Here is a 19,041-nt window from a genome sequence, read left to right on the forward strand (position 1 = left end):
GTCAGTTATGCGCCTTTGTACGCCTGAATTTGTACCACTCATAACGCTTCCCCATCATACCCCTTTCGTCTGCAAAGGTGCTTTGATTGTATAAATTTTAAAATTTCATTTACAAGACCTTCTGCACTTTGGTCTAATATGCGAATAAATCCCAAAAAACTTTCAACAACTTCTTCTTTGGAAGGTAAATTATTATTTTCACCGCAAGGTATTTTTACATACCGGAAAATAAAACTAAGCTGATCGTGCTTTGAAATATCTTGAGTGCTGAGTGGTATCAAGAATTATTGAATAAAAAGAACTATTTTTAATTAAATTAATCAATTTGTTTTCAGTTTCTTGAGCCAGCAAATTTATAACTTCGTTTTGTATTTGAGGGCTCAAGTAATTTGTTTTTAAGTTATTGTTTTTATAGATTAATTTAGCTAAAACAGGATCATATTTAGCTAGTAAAGTAAAAGAACCACCGACAAAAAATTACATTTTTGTGATTCACTTTCATCTAAACTACCAACATGTCTACGAAACGCTAAATTGCACCCGGAAAAAATAAGAGTTACGTCAATTACCCGCTTCATTACTTCCTTCCAAATTCCCTATTTGGATGCTTATTAGGAAAATATGTTTTGATCTCCAATTTAAAGAAAGTAGAAGTATTAAGCTTGAAGGCTTTAAGGAGCCCCTCCTAACGTCGGGGCCCCCCGCCTTGCGGGCCCTGCGGGCCTGTCAGCTACGCCACTGTGCCCAACATATTTGCCAAACATTTTTTCATATATTATATCATTATATAAAGTCTGCTACTGAATAAATTTAAAAACAACCTGCTAGTTTTCACAATTATAAACTTGTCAGGATCACAGGTTCCACAATTAAAATCACGTTGCACAATTAAAAGTTCCCCTGTTTCAGTTGATTGTTCCCATGCATCAAAGTTTGTCCGACTAGACACCCTTCAGCTTGCTACTAATACACTTTTTTTTTGGTATGCGGGAGCCAGGCCTAAGATAATTATTCAAAATATACCTACTTAAATTATTTTACTTTGTCAATGATATTTTGTCTAAATACAGCCAGACACTCCAACAAATATCACTATATTTAACAGTTAATTTGTTGTCAAAATAAGAATTATTTCAATAATAATGGTGCATGGTATCTCTAGAAATTCAAAAATTCCTGAGTTGGTGAAAAATTATTACTGCAATAAAACAATCAGTGAAGTAACTGTAGAACTCAATATTCCTAAAACTAGAGATAGAAATATAATTATAGACCGGACAGTATCGTCGCCCCCGCTAGCGAAATTATTCCGATTCGATTTTTTTGCAAAAACTTACTCAAAAAGAGGTCCTTATAACATATCCACAGGGTGCCGGGCGGTGCCGTGGTCGAAAAATTGTTTAAACAAATTTTTTTAAACAAATTCACAAAAATAATTTTTTCATTTCGAACAAAAATTTTTTAGATAAATTGGCTTATTCTGAGCAAAAAAGGTCTCTTGTCATTTTTTTCTAAAATTGATTGGTGTCGAGTTATATGCGAGTAAAAATGTGAAAAATGCGAAAATGGCCATTTTCAAGGCTTAATAACTCAATTAAACATTATTATTATGAAATTCAAAAAGTCACCAAATCAAGGTTCAAATCCCTTCTTCAAGGTCCTGAAGAGAGTTTTGTCATTATTTTATTAGAAAGCTGTTATTTTTAATTATTAACAATTAGCACTATAGTCCAGGATGTATCGTCGCACCCGTTAGTGAAATTATTCCGATTCCATTTTTTTGCAGAAACTTACTCAAAACGAGGTCCTTATAACATATCCACAGGGTGCCGGGCGGTGACGTGGTCAAAAATTGTTTAAACAATTTTTTTAAACAAATTCACAAAAATAATTTTTTTACTTCGAACAATTTTTTTTTAGATAATTTGGGACATTCTGAGCAAAAAATGTCTCCTGTGATTTTTTTATAAAATTGATTGTTGTCGAATTATACGCGATTTATAATTTGAAAAATGCGAAAATGGCCATATAACTCGACAACAAACAATTTTAGAGAAAAATCACAAGAGACCTTTTTTGCTCAGAATAACCCAAATTATCTAAAAAAAATCGTTCGCAATAAAAAAAATTATTTTTGTGAATTTGTTTTAAAAAAATTGTTTTTTCGACCACGGCACCGCCCGGCACCCTGTGGATATGTTATAAGGACCTCGTTTTGAGTAAGTTTCTGCAAAAAAATGGTATCGGAATAATTTCACTAACGGGGGCGACGGATACATCCTGGACTATAGCGCTAATTGTTAATAATTAAAAATAACAGCTTTGTAATAAAATAATCACAAAGATCTCTACAGGATCTTTAAGAAGGGGTTTGAAACTTGATTTGATCACTTTTTGAATTTCATAATAATAGTGTTTACTCGAGTTATTAAGCCTTGAAAATGGCCATTTTCGCATTTTTCAAATTTTTAATCGCATATAACTCGACAACAATCAATTTTAGAAAAAAATGACAAGAAAACTTTTTTGCTCAGAATAAGCCAATTTATCTAAAAAAATTTGCTCGAAATGAAAAAATTATTTTTGTGAATTTGTTTAAAAAATATTGTTTAAACAATTTTTCGACCACGGTACCGGCCGGCACCCTGTGGATATGTTATAAGGACCTCTTTTTGAGTAAGTTTCTGCAAAAAAATGGTATCGGAATAATTTCACTAACGGGGGCGACGGATACATCCTGGACTATAGCGCTAATTGTTAATAATTAAAAATAACAGCTTTGTAATAAAATAATCACAAAGATCTCTACAGGACCTTTAAGAAGGGGTTTGAAACTTGATTTGGTCACTTTTTGAATTTCATAATAATAGTGTTTACTCGAGTTATTAAGCCTTGAAAATGGCTTTTCGCATTTTTCAAATTTTCAATCGCATATAACTCGACAACAATCAATTTTAGAAAAAAATGACAAGAAAACTTTGTTGCTCAGAATAAGCCAATTTATCTAAAAAAAAATTGCTCGAAATGAAAAAATTATTTTTGTGAATTTGTTTAAAAAATATTGTTTAAACAATTTTTCGACCACGGCACCGGCCGGCACCCTGTGGATATGTTATAAGGTAAGTTTTTTTTAAGTAAGTTTGTGCAAAAAAATCGAATCGGAATAATTTCTCTAGCGGGGGCGACGATACTGCCCGGTCTATTAAGCAATATGAGGAAACAGGAAATATCTTTAATAAAAAAGGTAAAACCCCAGATTAACCAAAACTAGTTTCTGGTGAAAATAGGAGAATATTGATAAAAGTTTGCAAGTAAGGTTACAAATAAGGTAAGTTACAGCTGAATAGAATGATGAAACTGGATTGTCAATGGAATACTGTCACAAGTGGATACGTAAATCTGGCTTATAGTTGTTTTACAAGTTTGAATTACAGGTAACAATTTAAAAGTGTACTTGTAGTTTAAAAAATTATAGTTTCTTGTAAGCAAAGAAAGGGCCACTGTTAACTAAAACAAAAGCAAAAGACTAAGTTTTCACTCTAATGGCATATAAAACAACATAATGTTACTCTACATCCCACCAGAATGAAAAACAATGAGAACCTTCTCTGGTTACACCTCCGAGGCTTCTACAATTTGCAAGCTATACGGATGCTGAGACTAAGGAGACATTCTTGATTAAAACAAAATCAAGTCAGGCTCGTTGGGGTAAAATCTAAACGTTCTTGGTAGATAAAAATTCGCCCAAGTAATTTTTTGTCATGAATCGAAATTCAGTGTATGTGTTGGTGATTACTGCAAACGAGCTTTTAGCACTTAGCATGAGGCTTTTCACAGGGGTTATTTGAAATGGACAATAATATTCCCTAAAGAAGTGATAATTTGGAGTTGTATAGTAGTCCAGGACGCATCTGTTTTGAGATGGACGTTGAGAGGTGACTCAAATGTTTTTGCAGAAATTGCTTGAAAATAAATCAAATAATAATATTTGAGTTATCCTCCCTCTCAAAAAGATCCGGAACATTGTTTAAATAATCAAAATGTCAAAAATTGAAGGAAAAATTCGATTTTTTTCTTGGTTTTTTGACTATAACTTTAAAACTATTCATTTTCGAGAAAAGTTGTACCAACATAAAAGTTGCGTAATTAAATTTCCTACAATATAGAATTGGTTAAGAATTTTAAAAATAGTCACCCTAGTTGCAAAATAGCAATAATTGCGAAAAAACTATACAAAAACAAGTATTCGCATTCTACGTTTTTCAACCATTTATGCTACACTTAGAAACTTCACATTTCACCCAGAAAAACTTTATGATACAGTAAAACAATACTGTAAATTTCATTAAGATCGGTTTAAAAGATTTTGCAAAATAAATTTTGCAATCCAGCTTTCGCAAAAAAAATTCATTTTTTCAAAATGTTACAGGACTGAAAATAAAGCAGATAGCAAGTTGAAAATTTTTTTGCTTATAGAAGTGTACTGTACCTTTCATTTGCAATTTTCAAAATTAAAATCGATTATTTACCACGGCGTCAGAAAATTTTTGAAATAAACAATAATTTTTGGTGCTAAGCGCAGGACAGCGGTGTTCGATTCACACAAGTTGATTTCCACCAAAATTTCTTCCAATCTTTATCTAACATATTATTTTCTTACTCTATATTTTGTTGTATTTTAATATTTTAATTCCACAAAAATCAAACTAATTTTATTATTGTTTGTGAAATATTGTTTAAACAATTGCATATATTTAAAAATAATAAACTTTTATTATTTAAGTTAAAATATATGAACAAAGAAAGTTTTTGCTAATAAAAGTGTTATTTCAAAGGAAAGAGTATGTGTTTTTATTTTGCAATAAACAAGTTTATTTATTTATATCGAAATGTAATAAAAATTAAAATGTATCAATCATTATGAAAGGTCATTGGAATGCCCAATCAGAGCAAACTATCCGCTGTCCTGCGCGTAGCACCAATAATTAATGTTTATTTTAAAAAATTCCTGACGCCGTGGTGTTAATCGATTTTAATTTTGCAAAATTGCAAATGAAAGGTACAGTACACTTCTATACGCAAAAAAATTTTCAACTTGCTACCTGCTTTATTTTCAGTCCTGTAACATTTTGAAAAAATGAATTTTTTTTACGAAGGCTGGATTGCAAAATTTATTTTGCAAAATCTATTGAACCGATCTTAATGAAATTTACAGCATTGTTTTAAAGTATCATAAAATTTTTCAGGGTGAAATATGAAGGTCCTAAGTGTAGCATAAATGTTTGAAAAACGTAAAATGCCAATACTTGTTTTTGTATGTTTTTTTTTACAATTATTGCTATTTTGCAACAAGGGTGACTATTTTTTAAATTTTTAACCAATTTTATATTGTAGGAAATTTAATTACGCAACTTTTATGTCAGTACAACTTTTCTCGGAAATGAATACTTTTAAAGTTATAATCAAAAAACCAAGAAAAAAATCGAATTTTTCCTTAATTGTTTGACATTTTGATTATTTAAACAATGTTCCGGACCTTTTTGAGAGGGAGGATAACTCAAATATTATTATTTGATTTATTTTCAAGCAATTTCTGCAAAAAAATTTGAGTCACCTCTCAACGTCCAAATGTACTAATATTTTTACAGATGCGCCCTGGTCTATAGCAGTTTCAGGGTTAGAATGTTTTGAAGTTATTGAGGGCACAGTAAAGTATATGATAGCTTACTACCAAGCATCGTGAAAATAGAAGTTGAAGAAATAAGAAAGATAAATGAAGATAAACTGTATAAGTGTTTTTAAATCAAAGATAATTTAAATTGTTATAAAAAAGTAGATAAACAGATAATCAAACAGATGAATGATTATAATAAATTAAAAAATAGTTTTGAAACACCAATAAAGTAAAGTTCTATTATTCTTGCAGGTACATTTTTAACATTGATTGAAATTATACAGGAAATAAACAAAAAAAGTATGGCAACACTGTGACGAACAAACATAATATTCAGATACCACATAAATGTAGGTTAGATCGGGTGCACTAATATACAACATGTCTTGATGAATGTACCTATTATGATGTAATAAAGCTTTTGGGGGTAATTTTTTATTTATGTTGTCATTAAGCAAAAAGTGCCAGGTGTAAGTGACAAGTATGAAAATAAAATATTTAAAATAAAGCACACCCAAAAATCAGATTTATCTCTTTCCCCATTTAGCAGATCTTCAAAAAGGATCGAGGCATTCACGACGAAGACATCAGGTGGAATACACAATTTAAAAGACTTATAATTTTTCTGACCAACATTTTTTAAGCATATAAACAAAAACATTTGGAAGATGGTAAGTGCTGTTTTCCATGTTGCCCATGTAAGACTGCCATGGATAGGATTTGGTAAATTTAGTTGGATACTTAGAACTTCAAAATACCTTAATACTTGAGGAGCAGATTGCAACCAGTGCATCCTTCCTATCATGAAATATGGATGTCAAACATGGACCCTAACCAAGGACAATATGAATAAACTAGCCACAACAGAAAGGGCAATGGAAAGAGAAATGATATAGTAGAAGTCACAGTTAAAAGGCAGTGTTTGTCTTGCGACACACAACGATGCCGCTCATGTCAGCACAGTCACAGCATAGAAAACGCAACAGCAGTGACACACTAGTAGGCGGGAAAAGTTCGCGCACTATTACGGCGCAGATCGTCGGCCATTTTGTGCGTAGTACCAGACAATGTAGAAAATCGACAGTGTTGCCGATTTGTACATAATTATCAGATTTACTTAACTTTTATGACATTCTGATAATATTAAATATTTTTTAACATAATTTTATACGTATGCCTGTAAGAATTATGTCAATAATTGGGACATAACACAAAATATTGACGATGAATGGCGATTGTATTGTTAATCTTTTGCATACATTCCAGAAATTATTCAAAAAGAATCTCTCACGAGTAATAAAGTTGGTGACATCGGCAACACTGATGAACTAACACATCACATCACCACTGAGATGTACTACGCGAAAAACGGCGACCCTGTACTTTTCAACTTCAAAGGCGGCATCAGGGAGTGTCCTTGCTGGTTTCGTTTATTATGCTGTGGCACAGTGGTATAGTTTATCCACCAATAATTTTCCAACATAATCAGCACTTATATTGATATCAAAGAGACCGGCTTTCGAATCAAGGTTGTCAGATATATTTCCTAAAATTCCCAAGTTTATATATCCTGAAAATGTTTTCTCTATTTTAGTATTCAATTGTTAGTCAATGACACTGTTAGAAAGATAATATGAAAATATTCTTAAAAAATATATAAATTAATTAACTAGGTACTTAAAATTTCAATGGGCATTCACTAATAAATTGAAGCAACTTTGTATATATTATACTTAAAGGAAATTTTGGAGTATCGGCAACACTGTAGTGTGGGCAGAATTAAGTAGCGGGTTTTAAATTGACGTTGCCATATTGATGATTTTAACACGATATTAAGAATTTTGTTTTAATGTTAAAGCAAGTTTAAACATTTAAAGTATCAAATTTTAAGTAATAAAAAACCAAATTGTGATGGTCACATCCAGTACTTCTAGTCCGTTTCAATTCAACCACAAAAGAACACTATTAGTTAGTTCTTCCCTCTCTGCCTAACGTTAAATTGGCATCGTATTTCATGAACGCGGCTACACCGCGTTCATAATTGTACAGCTGCGTGTCACCAAACAAAATTCTTTCTGATTCGTTTATTTGAACTACCAAATTTACCATATTTTTGCTACCAAATAATTAATCGAATTGAAAAGCAAAGATTTGCATGTTCAATGTGAACGCGTTGTTTCAAAAATGAATATACTTGAATGACTGATAATGCAATTGTTTCGAGAATTCATGAATTAACAAAAATCGGGTATACGACGATATAATATATTTACAATTATTGTTTAATTAGGTACTGTTACATAATCATTCCTTAAAACGGAAGCGAAGAAATAAAAAATTGGGTAGGAGGATTGACACTGTTACAAAGGACGTTTATCAATAAACAGTTTATATCTTATTAGTTTATTACAAAGAAAATAGATAGTCCATATCTGAAAAAATTTATGATTCGCTTTCTTTGCAGATTCCTATTCAAAAATATCCCCCTTAAACAAATCTGAAGAGTGAAGAGCTATTTTTTTGTCAGAAATTGTTAAAACAATTTTTTTAAACAAATTCAAAACATCCCCTTTTTTGCAGCAACATATATTTTTTTAGGTTTTTTGGATCATTCTAGACATAAAAGGTATCTTGTAATTTTTCTCAAAAGTTGATAGTCTTCGAGTTATAGGCGATTTAATATCTGAAGAATGTGAAAATGCGCATTTTCGAGGCTTAAAAACTCATATTTAAATTGTTATTTTTGAGGTTTACAAGAGCTTAAATTGAAGCCTAAGCATTCACCTTTAGGATTCTGAAGAGTAATCGGGTCTAACTTCAATTTATACCCTTGTTTTTTAATTGTTAATTATGCGCGTCCATCTGATTTTTATGCCGTAGGCTATTTCAAAATCTCCGATTTTGCCCCGAAAAACATTTTTTAGGTTTTTTGGGCAATTATAAACAAAAATGGTTTTATCATTTTTCTAAGAAGAGAATAGTTTTCGAGTTATAAGCGATTTACAATCTGAAAAATGCGAAAATACGCTATACATATTTTCACATTTTGCATATTTAACTCGAAAACTATTACCCTCTCAGAAAAATGACAAGAAACCGTTTTTGTTTAGAATGAGAGAGAAAATCTAAAAAAAATGTTTTTCGGAGCAAAAGAAGATTTTTCTGAAATAGTACACCTACATACGGCATAAAAATCGGATGGACTCGTGTAATTAACAATTAAAGAATTACAGACTAAATGGAAGTTAGACCCGATTACTCTTCAGAATCCTAAAGATGAATGCTTAAGCTTTAATTTAAACTCATTGAAACCTCAAAAATAATAATTTAAATATAAGTGTTTAAGTCCCAAAAATGCGTATTTTTGCATTTTTCATATTTTAAATCGCTTATAACTCGAAAACTATTATTTTTTTAGAAAAATGACAAGACACCTTTTTTGTTTAGAATCACCCAAAAAACCAAAAAAAAAAAGGTTTTCAGGGGCAACATAGGAGATTGTTGAAATAGAGCGCCACCGCACTGGCGTAAAAATCGGATGGACGTGCATTATTAGCAATTAAAAAACAAAGGTCTAAATTGAAGTTAGACCAGACTACTCTTCAGAATCTTGAAAGTGAATGTTAAAACTTTAATTTAAGCACTTGGCAACCTTAAAAATAATAATGTAAGTATGAGTTTTTAACCTTCTAAAACAGCGATTTTTGCATTTTTCCGATTTTAACTCTTTCCGGAACACAAAAGATAATCTTTTGAATTTGTTTAAAAATTTATTTAAAAATTGATATAAAAAAACATACATATACAAAAACCGTGTGTTTCTAAAGTTAAAACAGAAATTAAATATGATTTTTCTCGAAATATGCGTTTGATGAACTGACCGACCCTTTTTCTTCATTTCCACGCCAATGGTCGGCACTGTCATCAAAGAGACTAAAGAGCCGACAGTTGGCAAATTGCCGATGGAAACACTATAGGTGCGTGGTAGTTTGGGAATAGACTGAGAAATCTCTGGCCCGATGCGCCACTCATGGCAAACCAGCAACGTTGTTGGCCGTTCTCTTGTATGAATTACATTGCTCTATGCTACCTGCACTGCATTCTAACTGTGGCTTTTAGTATAGGTGTACAACTATCAGATACAAAGAGGAATGACTGGGTAAGATCAAAAACAAAAGTCGAGAATACCCAATGAACTGTCAATGCGGATGGAATGGCCCCGTCCCATTCAAATAGTGAAGCAAGATTGACGCCAACATACAAGAGAGAGGTCCTGAGAGAGACAGAGAATTTGTCAGGTAAAATTTGACAGGCCGTATAATATATCAACTTAAATCGGGGAAATGGACCTCATATTTTTTTAACTTGGTATCAGGGCTGATAGGCAGTATTTAAAAATTAAGTTAAGTTAATAAAGTTAAAAAAATGAGGTCTATTTTCCCGATTTAAGTTGATATAGGCAACTGGAATTACACAGCCTGTCAAATTTTACCTGAAAAATTCTCTGTCTCTCTAGGACCTCTCACTTGTATGTAGGCGGCATTAATTTTCTTCATGCCTATTCCATCAGTATTGACAGTTCGTTGAGAACACCACAACAAAAATTGCCAAACTCAAATGGAGCTTTGCAGGCCACACTGCTAGGCAAAAAGACCAACATTAGAATGCCAGAATACAATATTGGAGACCTTACGAAGGTAAACGATCAAGAGGAAGACCATAGATGAGATGAGTAGATGATATACACTCACCGGCACAAAATTCCGCCACCTAAAATTTTTTATTAAGGGGGGGGGGTATGGTTTGAAATCAACATATCAAGCACATTTTTGTGAATTTTTTTCGAAGTTATGGTACAGTTATTTTATTTTTAAATTAAATAAACATATTAAGTACAATTCAAAGAATATTTAGAAAAAAATTCAATCCAACATATTGAAAAGTAAGCCATTGGTGACAAATTTTGACAGGCAGCTCACAAAAACATGGATTTTGCGGTGGACATCAGAACTCGTCACTAGATCATACGAAACAAAAAATTCAAAAAGATTTAATTAGCTTATGAGTTTTACGAGGTCACAACGTCGAGTTTTTTTTATTTTTAATGATTTTTGAATTTTTGGCATCACTCAGAAATCAAAAAAATTGAAATTTTTGGTAAAAATTTTGTGAAAATCAACAATTTATTATTGTTGAACAAAAAATAAGCAAAAAAAGAAAAATATCTCGACGTTGTTACCTCATGAAATGTCTCAAGAAAATATGTGCAAAATATCAGGTAGATCGGCAGAGTAGTTTTTCAGTTACAATGTCCACCGCATTTGAAGAAGTAGTTTTGAGAAAAATGCGTTTTAAGTTTTGACAACTGCATCTTCATCTTCTTATTTGTCTGCCAAATCGTAAAGTGATGCACATTGAAATATATTTTTTGAATCGAGGAGTAATTTACACAAGAGAAGGCGAACAGTTGTTTAACATTTCTCACTACGCTCACGCGTGCTAGCGCGAAGTCGTGGCAAAGCGAGTCGAAGGTAGGAATATTCAAACATGCTGTATCTCTGGTAATTTTACTCCGATTATTTTGAAATTTTCAGAGAGTATTCTTGAAAGTATGCACTTTTATTTGAAATAATAAAAAAAATTTTAATATTTCAAACCATCCCCCCCCCCCCTTAAGTTTGACAATCTATAACTTTATTATTTGTACTCCGATTTTCAAGATTCTTGCATCAGTTTGTAGGTACATGTATTGGTGTCGTTTGTTATTACCTATTCCGGTAACAAATAATTTTTGCATAGATGGCATTACACGGGGTGAATGGAAGCGTTGTTTTTTCTCCTAACTTTAAAAAAATCTGTGGAAAAATTGGACGGCTGATTTTGTTTCATACTCCTTTTGTATTATCCTGGAGGTATCACCAAGGTTTTTTTGTTTAATTATCCGAATATCTCTTTTTTTGTAAGAGCTGTAAATAAAAACACTGCTTTGAAGGTTTATTTAATTAAAAATATCAAACGCACTAAAATTAAAAAAACAAACCAAAATTAACAACAAATCAAAACAATTAAATAGCGGGTATGTCCACCTCTTGCAGCAACGACTGCTTGCAATCTGTTTAACATCGAATAAAGATGTGTTATCCTTGCCTGGGGAATAACATGATATTCCTCTACCAGGGCCATAACTGTACCAAATTTTCTGGAGGTCTAGGATGACGGCGAATAGCTTTTTTTAATTCATCCCATAAATGCTCAATAGGATTGAGATCTGGGCTGCATGAGGGCCATTCTAACCTTATCAATTCAACCTCTATTTTATGAGTCAATCAGTGTTTTTATTTACAAAAATGGTAAGTACAGCTCTTACAAGAAAAGAGATATTTGGATAATTAAAAAAAACAAAATTTTAGTGATTCCTCCGGGATAATATGACAGGACTATGAAACAAAATCAGCTATTCCATTTTTCCACAGATTTTTTTAAAGTTAGGAGAAAATACAACGCTTCTATTCACTCCTGTATAATGCCATGTAAGCAAATTTTTTTGTTACTGTAATAATACCAAACGATATGAATACATGTACCTACATACTGGTGCAAGAATCTTGAAAATCGGAGCCCAAAAAATAAAGTTATAGGTAAACTGTCAAACTTAATCACAAATTTTGGGTGGCGGAATTTTGTACCGGTGAGTGTAGAAACAATAGACAGAATGAATTATTGGAAGTATGTATGTTGCTCAGGATAGAGTAGATATAGATACGTGGAAGATAGAAGGCTAAGGAGAAGTACTGTTTTCATCATATATTATATTTGCTATCTACTTTGTTTTAGAAATACTTTTTACATCGCGATGGCAGACGAAATTGACACAACCGAAACTGACTAAGTTTTTTTACCTAGAAATGAACAATACTCTATCTATACTGTCTATACCAGCGGTTCTCAACCACCGTGTCGCGACACACTGGTGTGCCGGAAGAACCTATCAGGTGTGTCGCAAGATTTACGAATACGATATTTTTATTTATATTTTTTTACCTGTTATAATATACCAATCATGCATTCAACCATTTTTTTAACTATTAGGTATATACCACGTTATACCAATCAATAAAGTACCAATCCGTAATTGTCTCCTAATATATTTATCTGTACTTACCTACCACTAGCAAAAATTTGTACATATAAGGGTGTCGCGATGCGAATCTGTAAGGAGTACGTTAGTGCGTCGCTGAGTAAAAAAGGTTGAGAACCGCTGGTCTATACTATACTCTATACAATATACAACTATAATAGGTAAGTTAGATGTGTACTGTGCATATATATTTCATGTTATTTTAATTATAACGGACTTTATCTATAAGTATACCGTATTTTATTAATTTTTACAATGCTCTCCGGTTAACCCGGATTTTCGATAACCCGGATCGGCCGCGGTCCCGATTAATCCGAGTTATCGAGGTTCCACTGTACCTACTGTTTTCCATATTGCCATGTAAGGGGCCGTTCAAGTATTATGTAACACAGGTTGGGGGAGAAGGGGTCAAAAATCTTCAAAAATTGCGTTATGTAATACTAAACGCCCTATCATGGTGCGTTACTTAGGGGGAAGAAGGGGTCAAAAATCTTCAAAAATTGCGCTACTTAATACTAAATGCCCCATTACAGTGCGTTACATAGGGTGGACGGGGGGTCAAAAATCTTCAAAAATCGCGTTACGTAATACTACAGGATGGGCAGGATTTGGTAAATTTAGTTGGATACTTAAGAACTGCAAAATACCTCAATACTTGAGGAGCAGAGTGCAACCAGTGCATCCTTCCTATCATAACATATTATTATGGATGTCAGACACTGACCCTAATCAAGACCAATATGAATAAACTAGCCACAACAGAAAGCGCAATGGGAAGAGCAGTGCCAGGTACGACTAGGTAAGATCAAGTCGAGGATATCACAACAAAAATTGCCAAACTTAAATGTAGCTTCGCAGGTCACACTGCTAGACAAAAAGACCAACATTGGAATGGCAGAATACAATATTGGAGACCTTACGAAGGTAGACAATCAAGAGGAAGACCATAATATATGATATGGGTAGATGATATAAAAACAATAGATGGAATAAACTGGAAGTATGTTGCTTAGGATAGAGATCGTTGGAAGGAGTTGGGAGATGCTCATGTCCATAAATGGACAATAGAAAGCTAAGGAGAAGTACTGTTTTCATCATAGTTTATATTTGCTACCTATTTACTGTATTGTTTTAGAAATAGTTTTCACTTTTTAAAAGAAGTACAGTGCACAGATTCTAAAGGTGCTGGTGGGGGGAGGGCATCTATGTGCAGTATTATAGTCATTGTATGAGACAGAAAGTATTCGAAATAATGAAATAACAAATAACATAAAATCTGTTATTTTAATATTTTGAATACTTTCTCTCTCATACACTGACTATAATACTGCGCATAGAAGCCATTCCCCACCGGTACCTTTAGAATCTATGCACACATCAAAATTTTGCCACATTGTTATTTTGTGGCTCTAACAATTATTCCTTTTGAATGTTTTTAACACATTGCATGCAGATGTCTGATCCTAAGACTTATACTCTGAATGAACAAAAAAAAACACATTAAAAATGTGCATAATCAATGGCAATGCGCCGTCCGCACATTGGTGAAGGCATCATGTGGCTCACATGTATACCATCCCCACGGAACTTGTTACATGCACTTGGGATATGTTTGTAATCAATGAATACATTGATGGCTTAACGCACACTTCAATGGCTTAGTGTGAAAACCTCGTATCTCATTAAATTACAATTTTATAGGAGAGGCAAAAAACTGATTTTCTGCATAATATAACCTAAAAACAAAAATTACGTTACATATTTTTAATTCGAGCACATTGAGACAAATATCTGATATTGGCACAGAGCTAAAAGTGTTAAATGTTGCTATTAAATTGAAAATACAAATATTAACTATGAAAAACACGTAAATATCCTTGTAGTATATAGAGCCTTTGCCCAAGTAACTATGATAACCTCGTATATCTTGATATACGTGTTTTTCATCTCAAATGAGGTTGTGTTTATTATTATTTATGAGGTTTTCATTTTTCATAGCTTATTGCACACCTCCAAATACTAGGTCGATATAATACAAATCTTTTGATTTTAAGGTTCATAAAATGTTGGTATATGCCAGACTACCTTTTGTTGTTCACAAAAAACATTTCTGCAAGTCGAATCTCTCAAACAAACACTCCAAATTAAGTACCAAATTCTTGGTTATAAATATACGTGGTATTCACACTAAATCAAGAGAGCAATTGATATACGTGGTTTCTTTTTTCGGCTGTAGAAAATAGTCTAGTGCTAGTGTATTTGGAATTTTTCTAACAGTTGTAAATCGTGAGATACAAGGTTTTCAAACTAAAACCACCAAAATGTCATTTTCGAAAAAAAATGAGATATGAGGTTTTCACACTAAGCCATCGACTTACTGTATGTCCATTTTTTTCTATCAATGAGTTATGCACTGCCTTGATGACCTCCTAACAGTCTATCATCCTGCATAGACATTGCATGTCTTAACACATTTGGTGTGCTATAAATGACATTTCAAAACTGTGTCCTGTGGGACTGTTCCACAAGAGCTTAACACATTCACGGACATGACTGCATATGAAGTCACTTACTCCATAAGATGTGTCTATATCTGAAGCGTGTCCGCAAATGTGTTAAACATTCCAAATTGATTTTCTCAAAAAGTACATTTACAGACATACAATAAGTGTGCTTTAAGCCATCAACATATTATTACTTTATTGGCACCTAATGCAAAAAATATGGTAGTGTTGTTTTTATTATATTATATCTGTAAAATAGCACTGAGAGTGCACTTTTCTAAAAACTATTCACATTACAAGATAAAATATAATCAACAGTTTAAATGACATAACATTTTGTAAATATTTATATTTACACTTTTATTATTTTTGTCCCTATTGAACATAAATTCGCCAAATGATATCAAATGGTTCTAATAACACAAAAAGTTTCAATGGCAAAAGAGGAATTAAAATAACTCTGACAAATAATGACATGAAGGAATAAGGGGTTACAAAATAAAAAAAACCTGACCTAATAAAAAATTGGAAGAAAATACTCTGATGATTGAAATTTAATGTAAGATACTAAAAGATTGTGGTAATTTGTTTAAAATGCACTTGATTCAAATATGATGAATGTAGTATGAAGTAGTAAAGCTTTTGGGGGTAATTTTTTATTTATGTTGTCATTAAGCAAAAAGTGACAGGTGTAGGTGACAAGTATGAAAATAAAATATTTAAAATAAAACCAACACACCCAAAAATCAGATTCATCTCTTTCCCTATTTAGCAGATCTTCAAAAAGGATCGAGACGTTCGCGACGAAGACGTCAGGTGGAATCGCAGCGTCATGGAACACCGTCAGGGTCAGCGTCTTAGCGTTCTCAACCTGGTGCTCAAAGTACTCATTCCAAACGGGATCACAAGTTTTCTGTTTGGATGTGGATTGAGCCACATGGATGTCATCCACGGCAATCGTAACATAAGGGTCCAGAAGTTGTTCATCGGGTTTCCCGAAAGTATAACGCATCGAACAGTCCGTCGGTCTCAGGCTCTGGGCCTCGCATACTTTTATACGAATAGTCCCCGTGAACATGGCACACGACACGAGCTTTCAATACCTCTCCTTCGAGGAACTTTTTTAACCACCACACCACACAACTATTCACTTTAAAACCTACATAGGGAGATGCAATTTGTTAGAAACGAGTCTATAAAATACAATATAAATGACAGCTAGCGCACACCATCGTATGATCTCGATTTGCTCGACCCAACACGACCTCTGAAAACCTGCGAAGCTCGAGGCTCCTCCTTCTGGATTTTCACTTCAAAAGCTCCCCGGAAAATCTGTTTTCCTCTAATTTTCTGTTTCAAACTTCAACCTCATTTCAGGTTGTTTTCATATAACCTTAAATACCGATGGATAGATGGCGCAAAAAAGAAGTGTCTACTTGACCAAATCGCGGTACGCAAGTTTTAAAAAATTCAAAATTGTGATCAAATATTTTTGAAATATTTGAATTAGATATTAAAACAAATGAAAATCAGTATTTTCAATAGAAGACGTACGAAACATAATATTAAAAATAAATAAACATTTTCAATTTCAAATAATAGTTTTCATTCTATTGTTTATCCAAAAAATTATTTTATAAATAATTAGATAATTTTAATGATATATTTTGCCCATTATTTATATTATGAATATAGAATATACCTACCTTTCTTCCATCTTCATTACATAGGGAATTGGTGTCTGAAAGAGAACCTTTCTAAAATTAAACTAGTAGCCTTTACTAATAAGAGGAGCCTTACCTTAAACTGGTAAAATACAGGTAGGTAAGTGTCTTTAATATGGTTGCCGGGTCACGAAGGGGTGCATGGGAATGAACGAGCAGATTTGTCGGCAAAACAAGGCTCGAGAGAAAACTTTTTAGGCCCAGAACCATTTTGAGGCGTCACCAAAGATGCTGTAAGAAATTCGATATATGAGTGACGCAATGGAACAATTAAAGATGCGAAAAAGGAGCTGACGAACAATGTTAAAAAGAAAAAACAAAACGTCGACAATAAGCTTAATAGAGATGTCGTCAGGAAATTGCTTATGAGACTTATATCAAAAATAGAGGTCTCAAAAGTGAGTAAAAAAGAGAACTTAAGAAAGAAATTGAAGAGACAAAAGAAGGCATAATTGAAGTAACAAGAGGTCTAGTAGAGAAAAGACATGATGAGGTACCGAGAACTCTTGTAAATATCAACCTAGAAATTAAAAAGACCAAGAAACTGAGAGTTGAATCAAATACATTAGACTTAGACTGTCTAATTAATGTATTTGGTTGAATGTAACAAAAGCGATTTGTTCCCCTGTCAACAGAATAGTTAATGCCTGGTTGCAGTTGCACCAACAGATCTTAAGCGTAAGACGTGCCTTAAGCTCAACTTACGAAACATATACGCGTTGCACCATTGCATGAGTCTTAGATCAATTTTCAGCTTGCCACAATGGATTGTCAAGTGGATTACATCTTAATCTTCGTCTCAGTTAAGACGTGCTTAGATAATAATTGAAAATTATGCTGCAACGTAAATGAGACTTAAAGCGGCCCTATCTATAAGCTCAGCTGGGCTGAGCTGAACTAGCTGAGCAACTCCTATATTTGACGGCGAGACCTGCTGGCCAATGTCCAGAAAGCATTTCGAAATTCAAAGTCGTTGCACAAAATAATGGATTGGCAAATGAACAGAAAACAACAGCTCTCAAGTCTACCAGAGTGAACTGAAAGTATCAAAATCAAAGTCTCAAACGAATCTGTGCAATAATACAGAGCGGAAGTGGAAAAGCTGGCACGACTCGCTTGGTCCGAAGCTCTGGAACAGTTTCTGCACTAATTTACCATCCAATAGTTTCTCGATGGGCTGCGCGATGTAGATCTTCAGCATGAGGGGTCATTGTGGTTAGCTTTTGGTAGATGGGGAGAAGAGTGGCCAACCCAAAGCAGAGACACAGAGTCAAAGCCTCAAAGCCAGCAGTATACACAAACTCTCGACTGAGCTTTTGTAAAATCTAACAATATATATCTGAAGATGAATACCAAAGAGCAAAATTCATCAAGAACGAAAGTGACATCTTTAAAGGTAAAATAACTGACCGCACTGACTTAGTCCAGCATCGAATCTCTCTCTCTTCAATCCTGACCCCCCGGAGGGAGTGTAGTGGTCGACGTGATGTTGTGTATTGTCCGTCTCCAAAGATCTCTGTCTCTGGTCATTTCTTTTAATTCATGCATAGGTCTTTTGCATATTCCTGTAATCAGATCGATCCATCTTGTTGGGGATCTTCCTCGTGATCTTCGGCCTTCCACCTTTCCTTGTATAATGAGTCTTTCCATGTTTTCTGTGTTGGCTCTCATAACATGTCCAAAGTATTTTAATTGTTGGAGATGGACTTTACTGCTGGAGAGCCGTTGGCTAACTTTTAGCTCTCTTAAAATCGAATTATTTGTTCTATGGTCGGTCCAAGGAATTCGTAGCATTCGTCTCCAACAGAACATTTCAGTGGCGTCTATCTTTCTTCTTTCCGAATTTCTCAGGGTCCAAGATTCACATCCGTAAGTCAGTATTGGGAATATTAAGCAGTTGATCAACCTCATCTTTAACGCTCTTGAAATTTGACAGTCCTTCCATATTGTGGTCATTTTTGCTGTGGCGACTTTTGCTAGATCACATCTACGTTTTATTTC

The 19,041-nt window shown here is 33.4% G+C and overlaps 1 protein-coding gene across 1 annotated transcript in view; it reads right to left on the minus strand.

The window, feature by feature from the left end:
- LOC114331493 (protein kinase C) overlaps positions 1 to 16,782 on the minus strand; it is a 150,248-nt gene extending 133,466 nt beyond the window's left edge. Inside the window, exon 1 of the mRNA XM_028281082.2 lies at positions 16,056 to 16,782. Coding sequence (XP_028136883.1) covers positions 16,056 to 16,394 — 339 coding nt within the window. The 5' untranslated portion in view covers positions 16,395 to 16,782. The remainder of the gene's footprint in view (positions 1 to 16,055) is intronic.
- Between the last annotated feature and the right edge of the window lie 2,259 nt (positions 16,783 to 19,041).

The sequence above is a fragment of the Diabrotica virgifera genome, chromosome 2 (genome assembly GCF_917563875.1).
Source record: "Diabrotica virgifera virgifera chromosome 2, PGI_DIABVI_V3a".
NCBI lineage: Eukaryota > Metazoa > Arthropoda > Insecta > Coleoptera > Chrysomelidae > Diabrotica > Diabrotica virgifera.